The 19,732-nt window shown below is 38.9% G+C and overlaps 1 protein-coding gene across 4 annotated transcripts in view; it reads right to left on the bottom strand.

Moving 5' to 3' along the window:
- Window positions 1-19,732, bottom strand: part of LOC135711160 (myb-like protein U) — a 62,789-nt gene that overhangs the window by 29,714 nt on the left and 13,343 nt on the right. For all 4 annotated transcript variants that reach the window (XM_065233915.1, XM_065233916.1, XM_065233913.1 and 1 more), the window contains one exon: window positions 6,637-6,773. In XM_065233915.1, the coding sequence (XP_065089987.1) occupies window positions 6,637-6,751 (115 nt within the window). In that variant the 5' untranslated portion in view covers window positions 6,752-6,773. The remainder of the gene's footprint in view (window positions 1-6,636; window positions 6,774-19,732) is intronic.

The following is a 19,732-nucleotide window of genomic DNA, read 5'->3' as shown; positions in this document are numbered from 1 at the left end:
ATACGATTTGTGATCCGACGCGGGTTTATCAGGCTTTTAAATGGCTATCACCCTCACTCGTCTCCAATCGTCGGGAACAATATTGAGCTCCAAGAACTGATTGTACAAGTTCAACATGCGCCTCTTAGCAACGTCTGGGAGGTTTTTCAGCAAGTTGAACTTGATTCTATCAGATCCCGGGGCAGAATTGCCACACGAAAGGAGAGCGAGTGAAAGTTCGACCATTGAAAAAGGCTGACTGACTTCGTCTACCGAATTCGCGGTTTCGTGAGGAGTCAACTGCGACGGCACGGAATCCGGACACACTTTTCGCGCGAATTTAAGAATCCATTGATCCGAGCATTCCTCGCTTTCGTTGTTAGTGGACCGGTTACGCATTCTTCACGCCGTACTCCAAAGCGTATTCATAGACGTTTCGCGCGACAATCCGTCTACAAACTGCCGCCAGTAACCCCGTTTTTTGGCCTTGATGAGGCTCTTGAGTTCGCGTTCAAGAGATGTGTATGCGTCGAAATGCTCGCGTGTTCCGCGTTTCCGAAAAAGTTTAAACGCGTCGGACTTTTTACGGTAAACCTCCGTGCATTGTTGATCCCACCAGAGCGATGGTGTTTTCTTACGAATAGACGATCGCGGCACCGGTCGTGTTTGAGCTTGAAGTGCGCTGTCGACGATGAGATTAGAGAGGAAATTATATTCCTCCAACGGCGGAAGCTCTTCCACTGACGATACAGTATCGTCTATCGCGGATTGGAACTTAGTCCAATCAATGTTACGGGTTAGATCATACGCGACGTTAACGGATTCTGACGAGTTGAACCCACTGGCAATCGAAATTTTGATCGGCAGATGATCACTACCGTGCGGATCCTGGATTACATGCCAAGTGCAATCCAACGATAGTGAATTGGAGCAAAAGGTGAGGTCTAATCTGCTACCATTCGAGGATGGACCAGCCAAACGTGTTACTTCTCCATTGTTAAGTATTGTCATGTTGAAGTTGTCGCAGAGATCATAAATCAAAGTAGAACGGTTATCATCGTACAGCTCCCCCCAGCCTGTACCGTGGGAGTTAAAATCTCCCATGATCAACCGTGGAGCGGGAAGTACCGCACATATGTCGAAAAGTTGTTTGCGATTAACAGAGACTCTAGGAGCAATATATACAGAAGCAATACAAAGGCTCTTACCTTTAATGGTAGCCTGACATGCGACAACTTCAATACCGGGGAATTCGGGAAGATTCACTCTATAGAAGGAATGGCACTTTTTGATCCCCAAAAGTACCCCTCCTCCACGTGAATCCTCACGATCCAATCGAATAATGTTAAAATCAAAAAAAGGGAGATCAATTTCTGAAGAGAGCCATGTTTCACAGAGGGCAAATGCATCGCAATTATTGTTATGGACTAAATACTTGAACGAATCTAATTTCGGAATAAGACTTCGACAATTCCACTGTAGAACAGTGATCAAATCCCCGACCTCGTTTGGAAAATTATCCATCGAAAGAGATGATAGCTGCAAGAAGGGGCCATTTTGAAGTCAATTGCTTCAAGAAGGATTTCACAGTCGGAAGCAATGTGAGGACAATGCTTTTCAGAGGATCAGAAATGTTGAGGTATTTGAGAATACCGTCCACAATGTCATCAAATGAGAACAGCCCAGATGAAGAAGGGGTTTCTGTTCTTAAAATTGGGGCATCAGGGGTTTTGGATGTCCCCGGAAGAGGTGGAAAATCCTGGGTATAATCAGTTCTGCGGAATCCAGGAGGAGTAGAAGTCTCCTTTTTTCCACCACTCCTTGATTTGGGCAAGCTGATTTGGGGTTCTTGATCTGCAACTTTCCGCGAACGGATGCGTTTTCGTTTCCGGGCAGAACCTTCCGGAAAACTGAAAGAAACTCCCTCCTCAGCCAAGTCAGAGCCAGACTCGTCATCTGACAAAAGAGCGAAGGGATTTGTTTCGTTGGTCGATGGCCTGGCTGTCTTAAGCATTTCTGCAAAAGACCGCCTGGAACGTTCCTTAAGGGAGCGTTTCATTTTGTCCCCGAGCTGTTTGTACGCCGGGCACGACGAGAGAGCATGAGGAGGAGTTCCATTGCAGTACACGCATTTTGGTGCAGTAGCTGCGCAGGCGCCATCCTCATGCTTCTCCCCGCATGTGGAGCAGCGTGCCTTGTTGCCGCAGTGGGAGGCCGTATGTCCCAACCGCTTACAATTCTGGCAGTTCATGACCCGAGGTACAAACAACCGCACAGGAAGACGAAGTTTTCCCAGCTCGATGTATTGAGGAAGGGCAGATCCAGAAAAGGTCACCCGAAACGAGTCTGTGGGGGTAAAACTCTTTTTACCCTCGCTGAGCGATACTGACTTCATTCTATCAACGGCCAGTATCTTTACCGGAGGAAGCAAGGGGTTCTTGAATCGGCCAACCGCTTGCTTCTCCAGTATCTCGGGGTTCAGGCTCGCCTCAGTGACCACGCCTTCGATCTCCACATCAGAGGCTGGAATGTACACCCTATATTCCAGTGTGAAAAATTGGGAAACAGCAATTTCATTGGCCTGTTTCAGGTTAGCGACGGTCACACGAAGTTTGTTGTGCCTAACCTTCGTTATTTCGGTCACGGCAGAGAATCGCTTTGTCAGATCATCAGATATCTGAACAACATTCAAGGGTTTGTTTTTGGGCTGAAAATAGACAACCCATGGGCCAGTCGAGTCATTCGGGTAGGCCCGCAATCTGGAGCTTTTCTCAGCCTGCCCATTGTCAGACTGAGACGACGAACCATGGATGACATCATCATTTTTCTGTGATGATTGGTCATCCATGTCGTCTTCTGACAAAACATCCATTTTGTTCAACTAGTGGGAGCGCAAAACGCTCTCCCACTGAACGCACAGACACAATACACAGAAAACACTACAAACACAGAAATACAAAATGAAAATTTAACTAATGGGGGAGGAAAAGAAACAAAAAAACAAAAACTTATCTGATAATTCTATACTACTACCACCGAGCGTTATATGTGTAGGCGTTTACACAGATGGCTGGAAGAGACGCGCTGCGTGGATGACCTTCGCTGTGGTGCACTTGATCGAGGCGCGGTTCTCAGCGCACACAGGCGCACGATGATTGATGAACGATGTAGATGTAGAAACGGGTGCTCACACTCGATGATGATGATACGTAAGCGGGTATGCGTGAGCGCGTATGCGTGACCACGCAACGATGATGCCCAAATTGTTTTGCGAATTACCACGGATTAATCGTTCCGAAAATGACACTTTCTACTACAAAAAAAACTCACTTTTCGATCAATTTACCGGGAACTATGCCAGGAGTCACTTAGTGAGAAAAAACTGATAATTTATATCAAGCGAATACCGAGAAAACTTCCAAAACAACGGAGCGCGAAACAAGTCGACCGTACTTCTTGCTAGGACGCAGTGAGATGTGATCCTAGATTGTTGTGCTCTACAAACTGACATCGAGCGTTTAACATCGTAGTGTCAGATGAACGGAATGCAAGCAAACACTGCCAAATGCAAAGTCATTACCTTCACCCGTAGTCACTCGCCGATCATATTTGATTATTCAATGAATCAATTGCGACTTGAACGAGATGATTCTATTAAAGATCTTGGACTTATCTTGGATAGCAAACTCAGATTCAACGAGCAGATATCTATGCCAATTTCAAAGACGAATTCTTAGCTTGGATACCTGCGTCGCAACGCTGCGCAATTCGGAAATGTGCACGCTTTCAAAATCATATTAACTGCAGTACTGTGCTCCGGGACATAAACTTCCATGCTCCAGTCCGTCGTCTCCACAATACGTACCTCTTGTTGACTCCTGGACACCGTACTGCTTATGGCTATAACAATGACGTGTGCGATGCTTTTGATTTTATTATTAGTAAACTAGTTTTTAAGGGGAAGTTCACCGCTTCGAAAAAAATAATTACGTTTTGATTTTTCTAAAAATATTGAAAAAAAAAGTATCAAAAATCTAAAAAAATCACATTTTTTTCTAATTTTTTAAAGAAAATTCACGTGCAAAAACATGTTTTATAAGTCATTATGGCATAAAGTTGGACTCAAAAAACCACAAAACATCAACTTTTCGGTTTTTCTGAGAGTCCAATTTTTTTTCATGATGGGATAGAAAAATTTTTTTTGCATGTAATTTTTGACAAAAATCTAAGGAAGAAACTGATTTTCTTGGATTTTTGATAATTTTTCCCAATATTTTTAGAAAAATAAAAACGTACCGAAAATATTTTTTTTATTTTTGGGCCGGTGAGCTTCCCCTTAAGAATAGTATTAAGTCCCGATTATTCAGTCTGTGTGGCTCCAATGCCAAAGATGGTGATTATAAATATATTTTATGGTCCAGGAATTGAAAACTTTCTTTAGCCCTATACAATTTTCCTGTTTCAGAATTTGAGGAATCTGACTAATGGATATGAAATTTTTTATTAAATCTCACAGTCAATCAATCAATTCTCAAACATTATCTCGGATCTCAAGAAATGTCTAAAGAAACTTCAAAGTCCATTCCAGCTTTTTTAAAAATTCGTGCTTATGGTACGTTATTATTTATCCCAGTAGTGTTCACTGATATCAATTTTTTTAATGAATTATAAAATAGGGTTTTTGATCTAATTTCCGTCTTACTAGGACAACCCGAGCTTTACCTCTCTTTTCGTAACGAATTTAAACGAAAAATGGAATACTTCTGTTAAAGATGACTTTTAAATTTATCCACCTTTCCGTTGGATTTGATAAAGAGTCACAAATTGTTGAGATATTGTTCAAAATCTAATACTGCTTCTTGATTCTAAATTCGTTCTACGAGTTTCAATTCCGTCCTAACGCATTGAAACGCCATTAGATTTTCTTCGTCCCACGGATCAACGTAGAAAAAGGGGATTCGCTAGGAACGCTTCATTTGTTTTGAGAACAATGAGCGTAAATATTCATACACTGCGCTCTAACAGGATTTTTGTTGTAGCTAATGAACTAACGCATCGGAACAAACCTATCATTGATTTGTGCACGGTGAAATCATTGATATTATAGATCTTTTCTGATCGATAGAACGGAAATAAGCGATAACGACGAAGTAGCGCTCTACCCTACCAGAGACTTTGAAAGGCGTTAGAGATCGCACATACAAAACTGAAAATAAAAGCATATCAGTCCCATCTGCAAAAACAGCAAACCGAGAAAAACACTATTGAAAATGCATTTCTCCACATGCTCTTGTACATTTTTAAAATTTGTAAACTTGTGTTCATTTGAAAGCATATTAAATATGCTTACTTTTCTTATGTTGAACACAATGGGCTCTTTAAAATTGACCAAAATGGAAGAACATTAACTATTAGAAGAATTATGGATATTTTCTCAAATAATTTTTATTATTGTACATAAACCATTTTTTGTCAGTCCAGAAAATTAGCAACTTTGTCTCTCATTTCGATTAGATGAGTCCTTTTTGAGCTATGTTTTATGCAAAATTAACGGAAATGCCATTTTGAAACAAATTAGATGAGAGTTAAAATCAAAACGGTCCAAACTCAGCACAAACTTGGTTCATTACTCCTAGTGAACAATTTTGCGAAGGTTCATGCAATTCGGAAAGGTAAAATCTGAAATTCGTTTATTATTTTGCTATTTGGCATGGATTTGTTCTCGGGTAAATGACGGCTTGGGCAATACATTTTCCTATTATCGTCAGGGTAGCCTGTTGAATTCCTTCAGTGCTCATTTTTTACAATAGGATACAATGGATCAGAGCATCGTTCGCGCGCTCTAGGATTTTCTTCACCCTCCTGACGATAATTGGTAACCGTTTTTCCGAAGCCGTAAATTACCCTTCTCAGGTTTGAGAAAAGCTATAATTTACCTACACTGAAAAAAGTTTTCACTTAGTTTCTATTAGGAGCGCACATAATATTTTTCCAATAACAAAAATAATTATTTTTATCTGAATATCCTATAGCATAAGAAATTCTATTTTAGAAATCACATATATTTCATTGGACACATAACGTTCATGTGATTTAGTGGCAGGCTTGCAATTGCTCATAACAGCTAAAATGCTATTTTGCGGTATTATGAAAAAATGGGATACTTTAATGATAATTTTCATTTGTAAGATGCAAGAAGAGGTGGTAAAGTTTGTATATGATATATAAAATTTGTCAATTTTGCTTTCAGAAGGTCAAAACTAGCGATTTTATAATCGCTGATTGCTCATCGTTACAGCTAATCGCTATTGTGACCCTCTGAAAGCTAAATTGACATGTTTTATGTGTCATACACACACACACTTTACCTTCTGTTCTTGCATCTTGTACATAAACATTATCATTAAAATATCTCATAGCTTCATAAATCCGAAAAATAGCAAGTGGTGCAATTTCCAATTACGGGATCACATGAAAGTTATGTGAAATTCACATGGATATTTTCCACTGGTTATGTGATTTATTTTATGAGCGTAGTCTACTGACGGGTTATTAAGACACACATTCAAGAGTATATTCCGGTAAATCTCAGCTCAACAAATTGAGAAAATAGATCTGGGGATGAATTCTAGCTATATTTATACTAAATAAACTTACCTAAATTGCTATCAAACTCCATTGTGTGCGTTCCCGGCGTGTGTGGTCCGGATGGGGTCAGTGTGCGAACCACGTTGGAGTGGTACTCCTCTCGCCTCTCCCGGGTGGTCGTCATGATTTGGGGCCGTTTGTGTGCTCTGAGAAACATAAAAAAGGTCAAACTTTATTAGATCAAGTTGAGGAAAACTCCAGCGCTGCAGATGAATTTCTTAGCAAAAATGTTACCCAGCGAGGAGACGTTTTCGATTTACGTATTTTGCCATCGTCTGTTTGTGTGCGGAAGGACTTTGATGATCCACTTGATGAATACGAAATGTGATTGGAGTTGTTTTTCACAAGCGACATTTGATGGGTGGGCGAATTAAGAAAACAAAGAGTCTGGCTGGTTGTTTCCGAATGATGTCATGTGATTTACTATTCAAATGGCTTCGGAGATGGTCTACGGCGAGGCAGTAACGCCTACCCCGTATTGTTATTGGCAGAGGAAGTGCTAGCGTGTTATTAGGCTTTATGAATGCAGTTTGATTTAATTCGATACACGAGTTTGTAAACAGTCCGAGAAATGGTGCCGTCAGCTTGGATCGGAACGTGTGTAGTTGATGAGGCAAAATATAGATCACAGCCGGTGTGCAACTGATGGGATGGTTGAGGAACCGATTACTATTATTGAAAATGCAGGCGGTGACAATCTGTTTACCTTAATTAAGCTGAGTTTAACTCCGAAATACTCAGATGGAAATTATGCATCATGATGCCATAAATGTTCGCAACTGTTGCTTGTCCAACGATGACGTTGTTAACTTCCGGCTCTCGATATACGTGACCACAGTTTAACAACCTCGTCCAGCTGGCAAGGTTATGTGCAATAAAATCAACACCAAAGGCCCATCACCAGTCATGCAACAACTGACTGCAATGAATAATCCCCTGAAGCTTACGCTAAGTTCAACATGGAACCGCTTGCAGCATTTCGACAGTCACACTATAGAGTGCCAGTGTTACCCAGATAAGCCATAAACCGCTCGAGTTGACCATGAGAGACCTATACTTGGAGAGTCCTCTCCATAAATGGGCGAATCCCCCTTCGATCACTCCTCACGAGTCACAGTCAAGGCAATTGGCAGCCAGCGCCAGCAGCAGCAGCAGTAGGGGAACAAATATTTACTGAACGCGCAGCATCACTGTGGCTTCTCGAATGGTTGTAGCATGGATCATATCAATGGATTGAAACGCAGAGAGCAATGCCAAGACGTGCTCAAGCAAGGGCATCAAGGGGCATGTGCTCAACTGTTCGCTTGACCGATTGACAAATGTAGTATATTTGACATTGAATATAAGAATAACAATTTGCATTTAACAGAATAACCTTTTCTTCTAACTTGATGGGTTCGTCATACGTCCTCAAAAATACTGCATACGCTCATGAGCATTGGACAGCATTGGTCAGGTCGATAATCTGCATGCAACTGGTCGGCGCTTTGACTTCAGACTGACTACTCTTACTGATTGTAGTAGTAGCATGTTTGCCGACAGAGCAAAAAAAAAAGTAGATTGACTGCTACTGCAGGAAGTGCGTTTCAAGCTTTGTTTTTGCTTTGGGATAGAGACACATACACTGAGAGAATTGGATGCCAATGAAGATGCCATAAATGGAGTGTGGCGCTGTAGAATATAAATCGTTCATAAGCGCGCATAAGAACATACACTAGCACTTGATTGACTAGCGTCAGATAGAAGATTTCCCAATCACAGTCGCAAGAAATCCATAAAAAGAAAACTAAATAAAACCCAACTGCGATGAAATGAGTCGATATTGTTCTGCTGAGGTCTTGGTTCATCGTATTCATCATCATCCGCTGTGAGTGTTGCATCCGTTTGGCGTCGCAAAATCCCATTAGCATTTTCTGCGAAATACACATGTCGCCGTAGCAAAAAAAAAAGTGTGGTAATAACTTGTTCCTATCACCTCGAGAATCCATTCAACGTCTAAAGGCAGTTCCGAGATCCGCCAACGCTTTATTGCCTTGCCATTTTGCCATTGCGTCCGTCGTCATCGTCGATGTCGTCGTTAAACGATCGAGGTGAGGAGGTGTACATTGATATTAGTAACTTGAATGAATATGAGACAGTTGAATATAAAGCGATACTCAAGTTGTGGTTCAAAGGATCGGGGGTGTAGAGTGATGTCACCGTTTTTATTCTATCATTATTGGTGACGTCAGATAGGGGTGGGTAATGGGCATTCGAGCTTTGTGGCTTAAAATAAGACTATTTCATTGGTGTTGGGTTGAGCCCTGCAATTAAATACATGAACCGAAAAATAATAAATGCCCCACTGCTCGATGATATTGAAGCCGTCCAGTAGGTGGTCTTGTTTGTAATCACAAACTCAATGGAATCATTGGAATGATAAATTATGTTGTTGTAAACTTTTTGTAATGCAGTGACTGAAATTTTTCGTAATTCGTATGTAAGCTGAAATTTGAATTTTAGTTAATTTTAAATATGACGTCTATCCTCTAAACATGTCAGCAGGTTCTCGGTGGCGTCTGAGACAAAGTTGAGAAGAAGTAGTTGAGAAAAATAGAGTGTTACTGGGAACATACACCCGGTAATTTTTGAGAAGTAATTTTAAGAAAAGAAAAAAGCAATTCTGAAAATTTGTGATGCTGTTCTAATTTATAGGTTGCAATCCAACAAAGCCCTACCCAACAAACAATTGAGAGCTCTTATAAAACACCTGAGTTGATCAAACGTTGAATAAAGGGTTATACGGTCAAAATTTGGTCAATATCAACTTGACGTATTTCTTTCAATTTTGCATTTAAAAAACCTGAACACCCCTCATTTTGAAGGTGTGTGTGTGTAGAATGTTGCTCCTATTTTGATTTTGAAATTCACTCTTCAGTTGTCAAAATGCCGTCCAAGCAAGAAGAGCAGCGTATCAAAATTTTGCTCGCGCATCGCGAAAATCCGAGCTACTCGCACGCAAAGTTGGCAAAATCGCTAAAAGTTGCCAAATCAACTGTTACAAATGTAATTAAAGTGTTTGGGGAACGTTTGTCGACAGCCAGGAAGTCTGGATCGGGGGGAAATCGAAAACCGGAAGCCGCTGAGACGACAAAGAGAGTTGCCGGTAGTTTCAAGCGAAACCCTAACCTCTCTCTCCGAGATGCCGCAAATAAGCTGGGTGTATCGTCTACAACCGTGCATCGAGCCAAAAAACGAGCCGGACTATCGACTTACAAGAAGGTAGTGACTCCAAATCGCGATGATAAACAAAATACGACGGCCAAAGCGCGATCCCGGAGGCTGTACACGACGATGCTGACGAAGTTTGACTGCGTGGTAATGGACGACGAAACCTACGTCAAAGCCGACTACAAGCAGCTTCCGGGACAGGAGTTTTATACGGCAAAAGGAAGGGGAAAGGTAGCAGATGTTTTCAAGCACATGAAACTGTCAAAGTTCGCAAAGAGATATCTGGTTTGGCAAGCCATCTGTACCTGTGGCTTGAAAAGCAGCATTTTCATAGCTTCCGGGACTGTCAACCAAGAAATTTACGTGAAAGAGTGTTTGAATAAACGTCTGCTGCCTTTCCTGAAGAAACACGGTTGTTCCGTACTGTTTTGGCCGGATTTGGCATCTTGCCATTACGGTAAAAAGGCCATGGAGTGGTACGCCGCCAACAACGTGCAGGTGGTTCCCAAGGACAAGAACCCTCCCAACACGCCAGAGCTCCGCCCAATTGAGAAATACTGGGCTATTGTCAAGCGGAACCTAAAGAAGACCAAAAAAACTGCTAAGGGCGAGCAGCAGTTCAAGGCAAACTGGCTTTCTGCGGCGAAGAAGGTGGACAAGGTGGCTGTACAAAATCTGATGGCATCAAGCGTAAGGCCCGGCAATTCGGATTTGGAAAAGCGGAAGCCTAACTGAATATTTTTCCTGAATTTTATACTAATTGAACTTGAAAAAGAAATTTAATTTGATTTTTTAAATAAACGAATTCACCGATTTACACGCGTTTTCCCTTGACCAAATTTTGACCATATCACCCTTTAATAGCTTCCAAAGTTGAACAAGAATGTAGTTGTATTGCCATTTGATTAAAAGTTTTAAAAGCTGTTGGAGCACTCTTAAATGATTGTTTAAGTTCGGTTTAACTATATGCTTTATAAGACCTACGATAACTTTTATAGCACCTTTGTTAAACTGATTGACAAGAGCTATATAGAAAGTGAAATAAACGCATCAAAACAAACCATTGGGAGCTCTTATACAACACCTGAGTTGATCAAACGTTGAATAATAGCTTCCAAAGTTGAACAAGAATGTAGTTGTATTGCCATTTGATTAAAAGTTTTAAAAGCTGTTGGAGCACTCTTAAATGATTGTTTACGTTCGACCAACCACAATTTTGTTGCTAAAAATAGCACAAGTGATAGGCATGTTTATATAACCATAAGGCAATGATTATTCGACTGCAAGAGAAGTTACTCAAGATGAGCTTGATATACTTCTCTCATATGATCAAAATATGTATTCAAGAATAGAGCAGATGGAAACAAAAGCGGCTGGCAATCCGGGATCATGAGTTCGAATCTTGCTTCGAGAAACCTTTGGTGGAGTAGAGGTAAATTATATATAGGTGTTATTAATAAATGCAAACATTAATTTAAGACATATATCATATAATCAACGATATCATTTCTAGATAAATTCTCTCAATTAATGATTAGAGAGATTAATTGAAAGAATATCAATCAAAGATTAAACAGATGCTTGTTACTACTTCCTACATGATCACAGAATGTGAATTATGGCATAATTACATATTTTTTCAATGTGCACAAATAAATTAAACTAATAAAAACTGTACAAGCAATTATTTTGGCGTACCACGACAATTGTTAAACTAATTTTATTCTGTGAATATTGTGAGTACTTACACAACGGTTATTAAGGAGTCATTAAAAAGTGCTATAAACGCTTTTCACCGCTTGCTGTATAGTGATTATTTAGGAGTCATAAAAGAGTGTAACAAACGCCTCTCTAATACATTTCGAAGCAGCTGTTAGGAGGTGTCTACAAACGTTGTATTAGAGCTTTCACCAAAACAATAAAGCTTGAGTTTAAATATGTATCTATAAACGTTGTATAAAAGTTGCTTCTATCCGGTTGTTAAGGAGTCATTGAAAAGTGTTATAAACGCTTTTCACCGCTTGCTGTACAATGATTATCTAGGAGTCATAAAAGAGTGTAACAAACGCCTCTCAGGTTTCCTCTCTACTAAATTTCAAAGCAGCTGTCAGGAAGTGTCTACAAACGTTGTATAAGAGCTTTCACCAAAACAATAAAGCTTGACTTTAAATATTTATCTATAAACGTTGTATAAAAGTTGCTTCTATCCGGTTGTTAAGGAGTCATTGAAAAGTGCTATAAACGCTTTTCACCGCTTGCTGTACAATGATTATTTAGGAGTCATAAAAGAGTGCAACAAACGCCTTTCAGGTTTACTCTCTACTAAATTTCAAAGCAGCTGTCAAGAAGTGTCTACAAACGTTGTATAAGAGCTTTCACCAAAATAATAAAGCTTGAGTTAAATATGTATCTATAAACGTTGTATAAAAGTTGCTTCTACTCCTATACCGCGTATACATATAATGCTGTAGTTGAACAGGTTCTCCAAACCAGTGTAAACAAGGGTTTTATAAAAGTTGTGGTGAACACATTGTGCAATTATTATTCAACATGCAGCTGAACAAAATCAAAACGAAAGCGTTTCTTCAACTGGAAATTGTTACTTGGGTAGTTCCTTCGCTTTTGGGAGAAAGACTCACACTTTTAATTCTTTATTTTGCTGTTTTGCAGGTTTTCATCTTTTGACAAAGAGGTTGTATATGTTGACATTAGATGATTCAAAACAGATTTCCCGTCATTGGTGGCGGGGGAAAATACCCTTCATCATCCTTCCCCAACATCGCAGTATGGTAAAGGAGATGATCAACCTGATTCGTGCCTTCCTCAAAAATGACCTTTGCTCGCTATCTACTATCACTTTTAGTATGATATTTAACGTTAAGCATTTCCAACTAAGATTTCCATACATTTTCTCATTTTCTTGGGTGCATTACCGAGCGGAACATTATTGATAGGTTCAAAGTCGAAGCCTTTGTAGTGATCAGATCCCGTAGCCCATCTTCAATCAGAAACTATTTTAAATATGTATGTTATTGAAACGTCGCACATGGAGTCAGTCTATGAATTCCACTATTTCAATTATACTAGCGCAAACAGTCATCACCCCGTTTATTGAAAACCTCGCGCCACCTCCTAACACCACCGAAACACATCAACTGTCTACTAACCCGTTCATTTCAACTGCACCAACGTTTACATCTCTTCATATTTCACACGCGGTTCGATGCCGTCGTCGCTGACTGCACCCGACGAACCCGTCGGGACCAATATCCCGGTTCTAATTTTAACCTACAGATTCGGGAAATTTTCACAATTACCCATATTTCACCGGCAGGTCCGGCCGGATTCGGTCGAGCGGTTTATGAGTTTTTCAACAATTCCGAACCATGTGGAACAGCATTTCCAATCATCAAGCGTCATCAAGCAGCAACTGAGCTATGTCGGTACGTACGGTATGGGGCATTCGCATTGCACACGCTTGTCCGTTTGACTCGTTTATCGAGAACTGACTGAACTCGACCGTTGGTATGTGTGTTTGTAGAACGAGCTATATTTTTGTGTCCACTCGTTGAAGTAGAAATAAAAAAAGGATATTTCTGAATATTTCAATAAAATTTACAGCAATCCCCCGATAAGTGTGGTGGGTGGGGCCGTCCGGCTGCCCTGCAACAAATTGAGTTGATTTTTGTATATGATAAGGGTCCACCAACAAATTTTCGTAGACAACCGATAAATTCCGGTGGGTGGACGTCACCACCCATCGCGTTGGCTATTCGGGGTATTCCTGTATCAGCATCGATTCTAAATGCCGAAAGATCTAATCATAAAAAAATCTAATTTATTAATCCCAACATTGATGATCGCCACTGCATGAACTCATATCCGCTCTTGTCAATCATTCGAATGCTTACACAAGTCAACACAACACATTCGCAGTTCATCGTACAGGTACTTGTTTGTTTGAGTTGCCTACTACTAAACGAACGGAGATCAGTGGAAGCTGTATTGGTGCTCAGCGAAACTCGAAACATATGTTCGATGTTGACCGCGAGATGTTTGTTTATGTTTCAATCCTACAGCCGCTGTAGGTGAGATCGCGTTCATCCGTGGGCTTGAGAGAGTATGCGTAGATACAACAGCATTTGTACAGTGAGTGGGTCGAATTGCCGCCGCTGCCACGCAGCCTGTGATGAAGCAGGCTGTATTGGCTATGTTTGGAATAAGACACAACAAGTCTTTCCCCTTTGGTTCGGCTTTCCTGCTGTCTTGCATACCATGCCATGTACCAAATGGGTGAAGAGGAAGTGGCGTGGACACATTCCTTTCGGTTATGGAGAAGTTTTTGCGCGGTGCTGCGATTCTTGTGGGTGCCAAACACACCAGCAGGAGATCGGTGTGCAGAATGCTTAACGGCCAAAGAATGCAAATTTTTCTTTTCAATTCTGGAAATGATGACGTATGACACTGATGTCAGCATAGATAGGTATTGGTAGTCGGTTTCAGGGGAAGGTGGCAATGTAGGGGTGATGTAAATCTTGTAACTTTTGAAAATATGAAAATTAACAAAATTTTCAATATTCACAAAATTTACAAAATTTATAAAAAATACAAAATTTTGCAATTGATTGCGAATATCTCGCGATCAGAAAATGTTTACGGGAAATCTCTTTAATCAATCCAAATCTCGGTACATCTTTTATCTACCGATTGGGCAACTCAAAATTGGCAAATTGCTTACTATTTGGATTGTGGACGCCGCGGCGATCGTTGTAGGTTGTTTAATAAACAATAGGCAGTAGAGTTCCTTATTGTCTTCATTTTATATCTTGTTTATCATGTTTTATTAAAAAAGGAGAGAAAAATTAGTAATTTCTATTTAATTCCACTACCTATTTGCTTACCCTTGACAGATACGCGTATTTCATGTACAATGTGCAGACTTCTTCAGTGTCTTGTACTACTACTCGACTATTATTAGTACAGGTATTAGTATTAGTACAAGACACAGAAGAAGCCTACACATTGTACACGAAATACGCGTATCTGTCAAGGATAAGCAAATAAGGTAGTGGAATTAAATGGAAATAAATAATCCTTCTCTCAGTCTGCATCGTGTTCTCTTACCGTGCGGATCTATTTGGAAGTGTTATTGCTATCTGAAGCTGCAAAAATTTAAACAGCACTTTCAGTCCTCAACCTGTAAAATTTCTGCTTTCCTCTTCGATCATTGTTTGGACCCTACCCGAGGTAATTCTGCTTGGATATCGATTTGGAAAATTTCTCTTCGATCCTTCGGATTCTTATTGTAATTTGCTTGAAAGTCGATTTGGAGAAACTTGGTTTTGCCACCATGGTGCCTGAGCCCCAAAGAAAAGGGCAATCACTTGATCCCCCTTCTGATGAAATTCAATTGAACAATCAATATGATATGCTTACGGATGATGAGAATTATCCATCGTCCAGGCAAAATTCCAATAAACATTCCCTTCTAAATGCCAAAAAGGAAAAGGTTCCCCCTATTGTTGTAACCACTTCCGATTTCCACGCTCTTCGCAAGGAACTTTTGAACTTCGTTCCATTTAAGTTTCCACTTCGAATTGGCCGTCGGGGAGAATGCCGTGTATTGGCTGAAACCTTGGACGGATTCTCAAGTACCGGAAGATGGGGTGACATTGGGCTTAGAGGGTGACATTGAGCCTAGAGGGTGACATTGGGCCTGGAGGGTGACATTGGGCCTAGAGGGAGACATTGGGTCAATATTTCAAAATGTTTATGGATGCAAATATCTTGAATGTACAGAAACCGATGACTTGAATATGTTCCTTGAATCTCTGGAGTAAAGTATAGATAACATTAACCAGTTCTTTGACTATATGTTTAGTATTACTTCTGCGTGAAGTCAACGATTTACATAGTTGAAGATGCTAATTTGAAATAACAGACTAAAGTGGTAATTTTTATACGATAGATGAGGAAATGAAAGTATAGAATTGATAGTTCCGTTTAGAGTACGGCAGTGTGAAAATTGCATATAGAAGTAGAAAGCGAGCTAGACAACTTTTAGGAAGGTATAAAACTGATTTGTACCTTCCTAAAAGTTGTCTAGCTCGCTTTCTACTTCTATATGAAATTTTCACACTGCCGTACTCTAAATGGAACTATCAATTCTATACTTGCATCTACTCATCTATCGTATAAAAATTACCACTTTAGTCTGTTATTTGAAATTAGCATCTTCAACTTAATTAACCAGTTGTTTTATTGAAATAGTGTTGTAAAGTTAAGTGTCATTAATAGACCAAAACACATTTTTTAAAATGTCCACAGGCAAACAAAAGTTTGAATGCACTTTTATGTAGATAGACAAGGGTTACACGCAATTTTTAGCCATATATACGAAGTACGTTGTGATCTTAACCAAGTGTACTTCAAATAACTACATTACATTTACATATTTTAAGATATTTTAACCAAATTTGTGTTTCGGCCCAGTATCACCCCACATAAGGTTTATTTTTTATTTAATTTTAGTAAAGTGAGATATAAATTTCCATCAACCAGTGGTCCAGAATGCAGATTTAGGTGGAATGATATGTTTTGAGCTTAAAATTGGAGCTTTAGACTAAAAGTCTCTTCTACAAAGTTGTTCCTTATAGTTAGGTCCTCATTTTATGACAATGAATTCTAGGGTGGTTTTTATTATCATTAAAATCAAAAATCTAACTTTTTTGTATGAATAAACCAAGGTATACATTCTTCAGCAAAGTTATAGTTGAGCTAATTTCAAGCAACTTTGTCGAAAATTTCTCATGAAAGTCATCCTCTAGGGACTTTTAAAACTCTTTAAGACGAATGCTTTATGCGAAATTTGATGTCTGTATCTCTTTTAATAAAAAATATATACCGACATATATTAAAAAATATGAATAAATTCAAATTGAATTTTTACGAGTTTAAAAAATAACATTCCTCCATTTTTTTTTCAAATTCATTGAGAATAAAATACGTCCTTTCAAATGCCGTAAAAAAACTTTTTTCTTTTTGGTTTACCCCAACCAGAGATATTAACATTTAAAAAGTGCATATTTTTAGTATAAAAACGTCAATAATTCTTGATCGGCGAAAGATATTGACAAGCTTTGTGCAGCAAAAATTGGCGCCTTTTAAAGATCTAAAAGTTATTTGGAAACACCTTTGCTTAGAAATTTAAGATAAGAAAAGTAGAGCAAAAAAACTGTTTTTTTAGAGACACCCTAACTCAATTCAAGATATTAGCTCTAAATCGGTCAATTTAAGAGATACAAAAAAGTTTTGAACAAAATTGCTTGGAATTAGCCCAGCTATAACTTTGCTCAAAAATGCATACCTTAATTTATTCAAACAAAAAAAAAAAAATAGATTTTTGATTTTAATGATAATAAGAACCACTCTAGAATTCATTGTCATGAAATGAGGGTCTATTTATAAGAAATAATTTTGTAGAAAAAAAATTTCGTCTAAAGTTTCAATTTCAGGCTCAAAACACATCATTCCACCGAAATTTGCATTCTGGACCACTGTGCATTGTCATGACAATTTTAAATATATCATTGATGAATATATTCACATGATTAAAATTGTTTTTCTTGCTAAAATGTGAATGATGTAAGGTAGGGAACAAATTGTTTTGGTTTTTTGGCCCATTGTCACTCCCACTTAGGTAAATTACTGAGAAGCAACACACATTTTCATTTACGACACCAAAACTGAACGTCTGTTCAAGATTGTCTTGAAAGGTCTGCCCAGTGGTGAATCCATCGATCAGATCAAAGATGAATTGACAAAATTACTTGAAGTTGAACCAACCCAAGTAAACAAAATGAAAATGAAATTCCGTCCTGGCGATTTACGAAACGGGATTTCCAGTAATTTTTATTAGGTTCACTTCAAGTCTAGTTAACTAACCTTAAGGCCTTAGAAAAAGCTAACCTTATGCTCCATGTCCGTTTGAAGTGGGAACGCTTCAGGAAGGCTAGAGGAAGTTACCAAAACCTCACCCAGTGCCGTAAGTGCCAGGGATGTGGTCATGGGATAAAACAATTGCTACATTCCAGCTAAATGCATGCACTGTGGTGATTCTCCTAAAGATCCTAAAAAAAAATTATGTTCAAATAGTGATGAAAACCACATTTTTTTTAATTTAAAGTACTATCTCGTTCTAAGCGACAGGTAGGAAATGCTCCACGTTTACGACCAGGTACAAATTTCTCTGCTGTTACCAGGCATGGAAAATCATTTACATTCATTTCATACATTCATTTACATTCATTTGCCTCTATTTTTTCATCAACAGCATTCCGCAAAATGATGTATAGAGCTTTAAGAGGATTTGTTATAAGCTACAACTTTGGGCCGCAGCTCAAATCTGTGTATCTTATGCATCACGAATTAGAGCGGCAGAACTTGTTACTGTTTTTCAGTGAATGTAAAATACAATCTCGAAAAAAAAAGTAGTGGTTTCTGTTCGCTCTGGTTCGTCATACATAAGAGATACTGGTTTGAATTGCCAATAAAAGTTGTAGCTGATAACAAAATCTACAAAAGTTACATACATTATTTTGCAGAATTCTGTTGATGAAAAAAGTTAGGGGCAAATGAATGTAAATGAATGCACGAAATGAATGCAAGCGATTTACCATGCCTGGCTGTTACCAACGGTCAGCGAGGAACAAATTCTACCCTGCTTTAAATTCTTCATCTATACCTGCTCCCCTTGCTGCTAACAATGTTCAGCGAGTAAATGGATCTACCTATGCTCAAAGCAATTCCAATGGTAATATTATGTTTGATGATTGTTCTACAGGTTATTACACTATTTAATATCCAAACAGCCCAACATGCTTTTCTTCAGCAAGAAATCCCTCAACTATTAATTTGGTCTTAACTGATTCATGTCAACTTTGTAGTCAATTGGTTATCCATGCTTACTTCGGTTCTGATCACCTTCCAGTAACTTTTGTAATATCCCAAGAAATAATTTGTAATCCCAACACTTTACTTTCAATTACCATAGAGCTGATTGGGAGCAATATCGAACATTTATGGAATATAACTTCGATCCATTGCTTTGCAAACCAAAGATGGAATCAATTATTCTCTTGAATCTCTGACTACTTCCGTAGTTGATACAAAACCTGCCTCAGTACCAAAATGCGAGGTTAAATTCGATTCAATTATAATGGACGATGATCTTCAGCTCTTGATCCGTCTGAAAAATGTCCGAAGGAGGCAATATCAAGTTATCTGGCGGGATTTGCAAAAACAAATTAAAAAGCGATTATCTGCCCTGAGGAACAAAACTTTTGAAAATTATGTGCCAAATCATTTTGGAAACTCGCAATTTAAAAAAAAAAACCTGAAAAACATATTCCAGCGCTTTAAAAGGGTGGTCAAATTTTGATCACAAATTCGGAAAAAGCTCAGAAACTTGCTAAGCAATTTGAGGGTTCCCATAATTTCAGTTTGGGTCCTACTAGTCCTATTGAGAATCAGGTTGCTCGGGATTATCTGAATATTTTCTCTCGGGAAAATATTTTTGATGATTCCTGGGGGCCTGATTTGATTGAAGTAAGATTTATAACTAAAAAGTTTCATAATATGAAAGCTTCAGGTGATGATGGAATTTTCTATATCCTCATCAAAAAACTCCCAGAGAGTACCTTATTTTCCTTGTTAAAATTTTTTAACAGATGTTTCTATTTGGCATACTTTCCTGATAAATGGAAAAATGCAAAAGTTGTTCCAATTTTGAAGCCGGTTAAAATCCAGCTGAAGCTTCCAGCTACCGTCCAATAAGTTTGCTTTCTTCAATAAGTAAACTTTTTGAAAAGATAATTTTAAATAGAATGATGCTTCA

Source organism: Ochlerotatus camptorhynchus, unplaced genomic scaffold, assembly GCF_037179485.1.
Source record: "Ochlerotatus camptorhynchus isolate MF236.1 unplaced genomic scaffold, CSIRO-AGI_Acam_v1.1 ptg000423l, whole genome shotgun sequence".
Classification (NCBI taxonomy): domain Eukaryota; kingdom Metazoa; phylum Arthropoda; class Insecta; order Diptera; family Culicidae; genus Ochlerotatus; species Ochlerotatus camptorhynchus.
The sequence above is the reverse complement of the archived record's forward strand: the minus strand, read 5'-3'. Positions and strand labels throughout refer to the sequence as shown.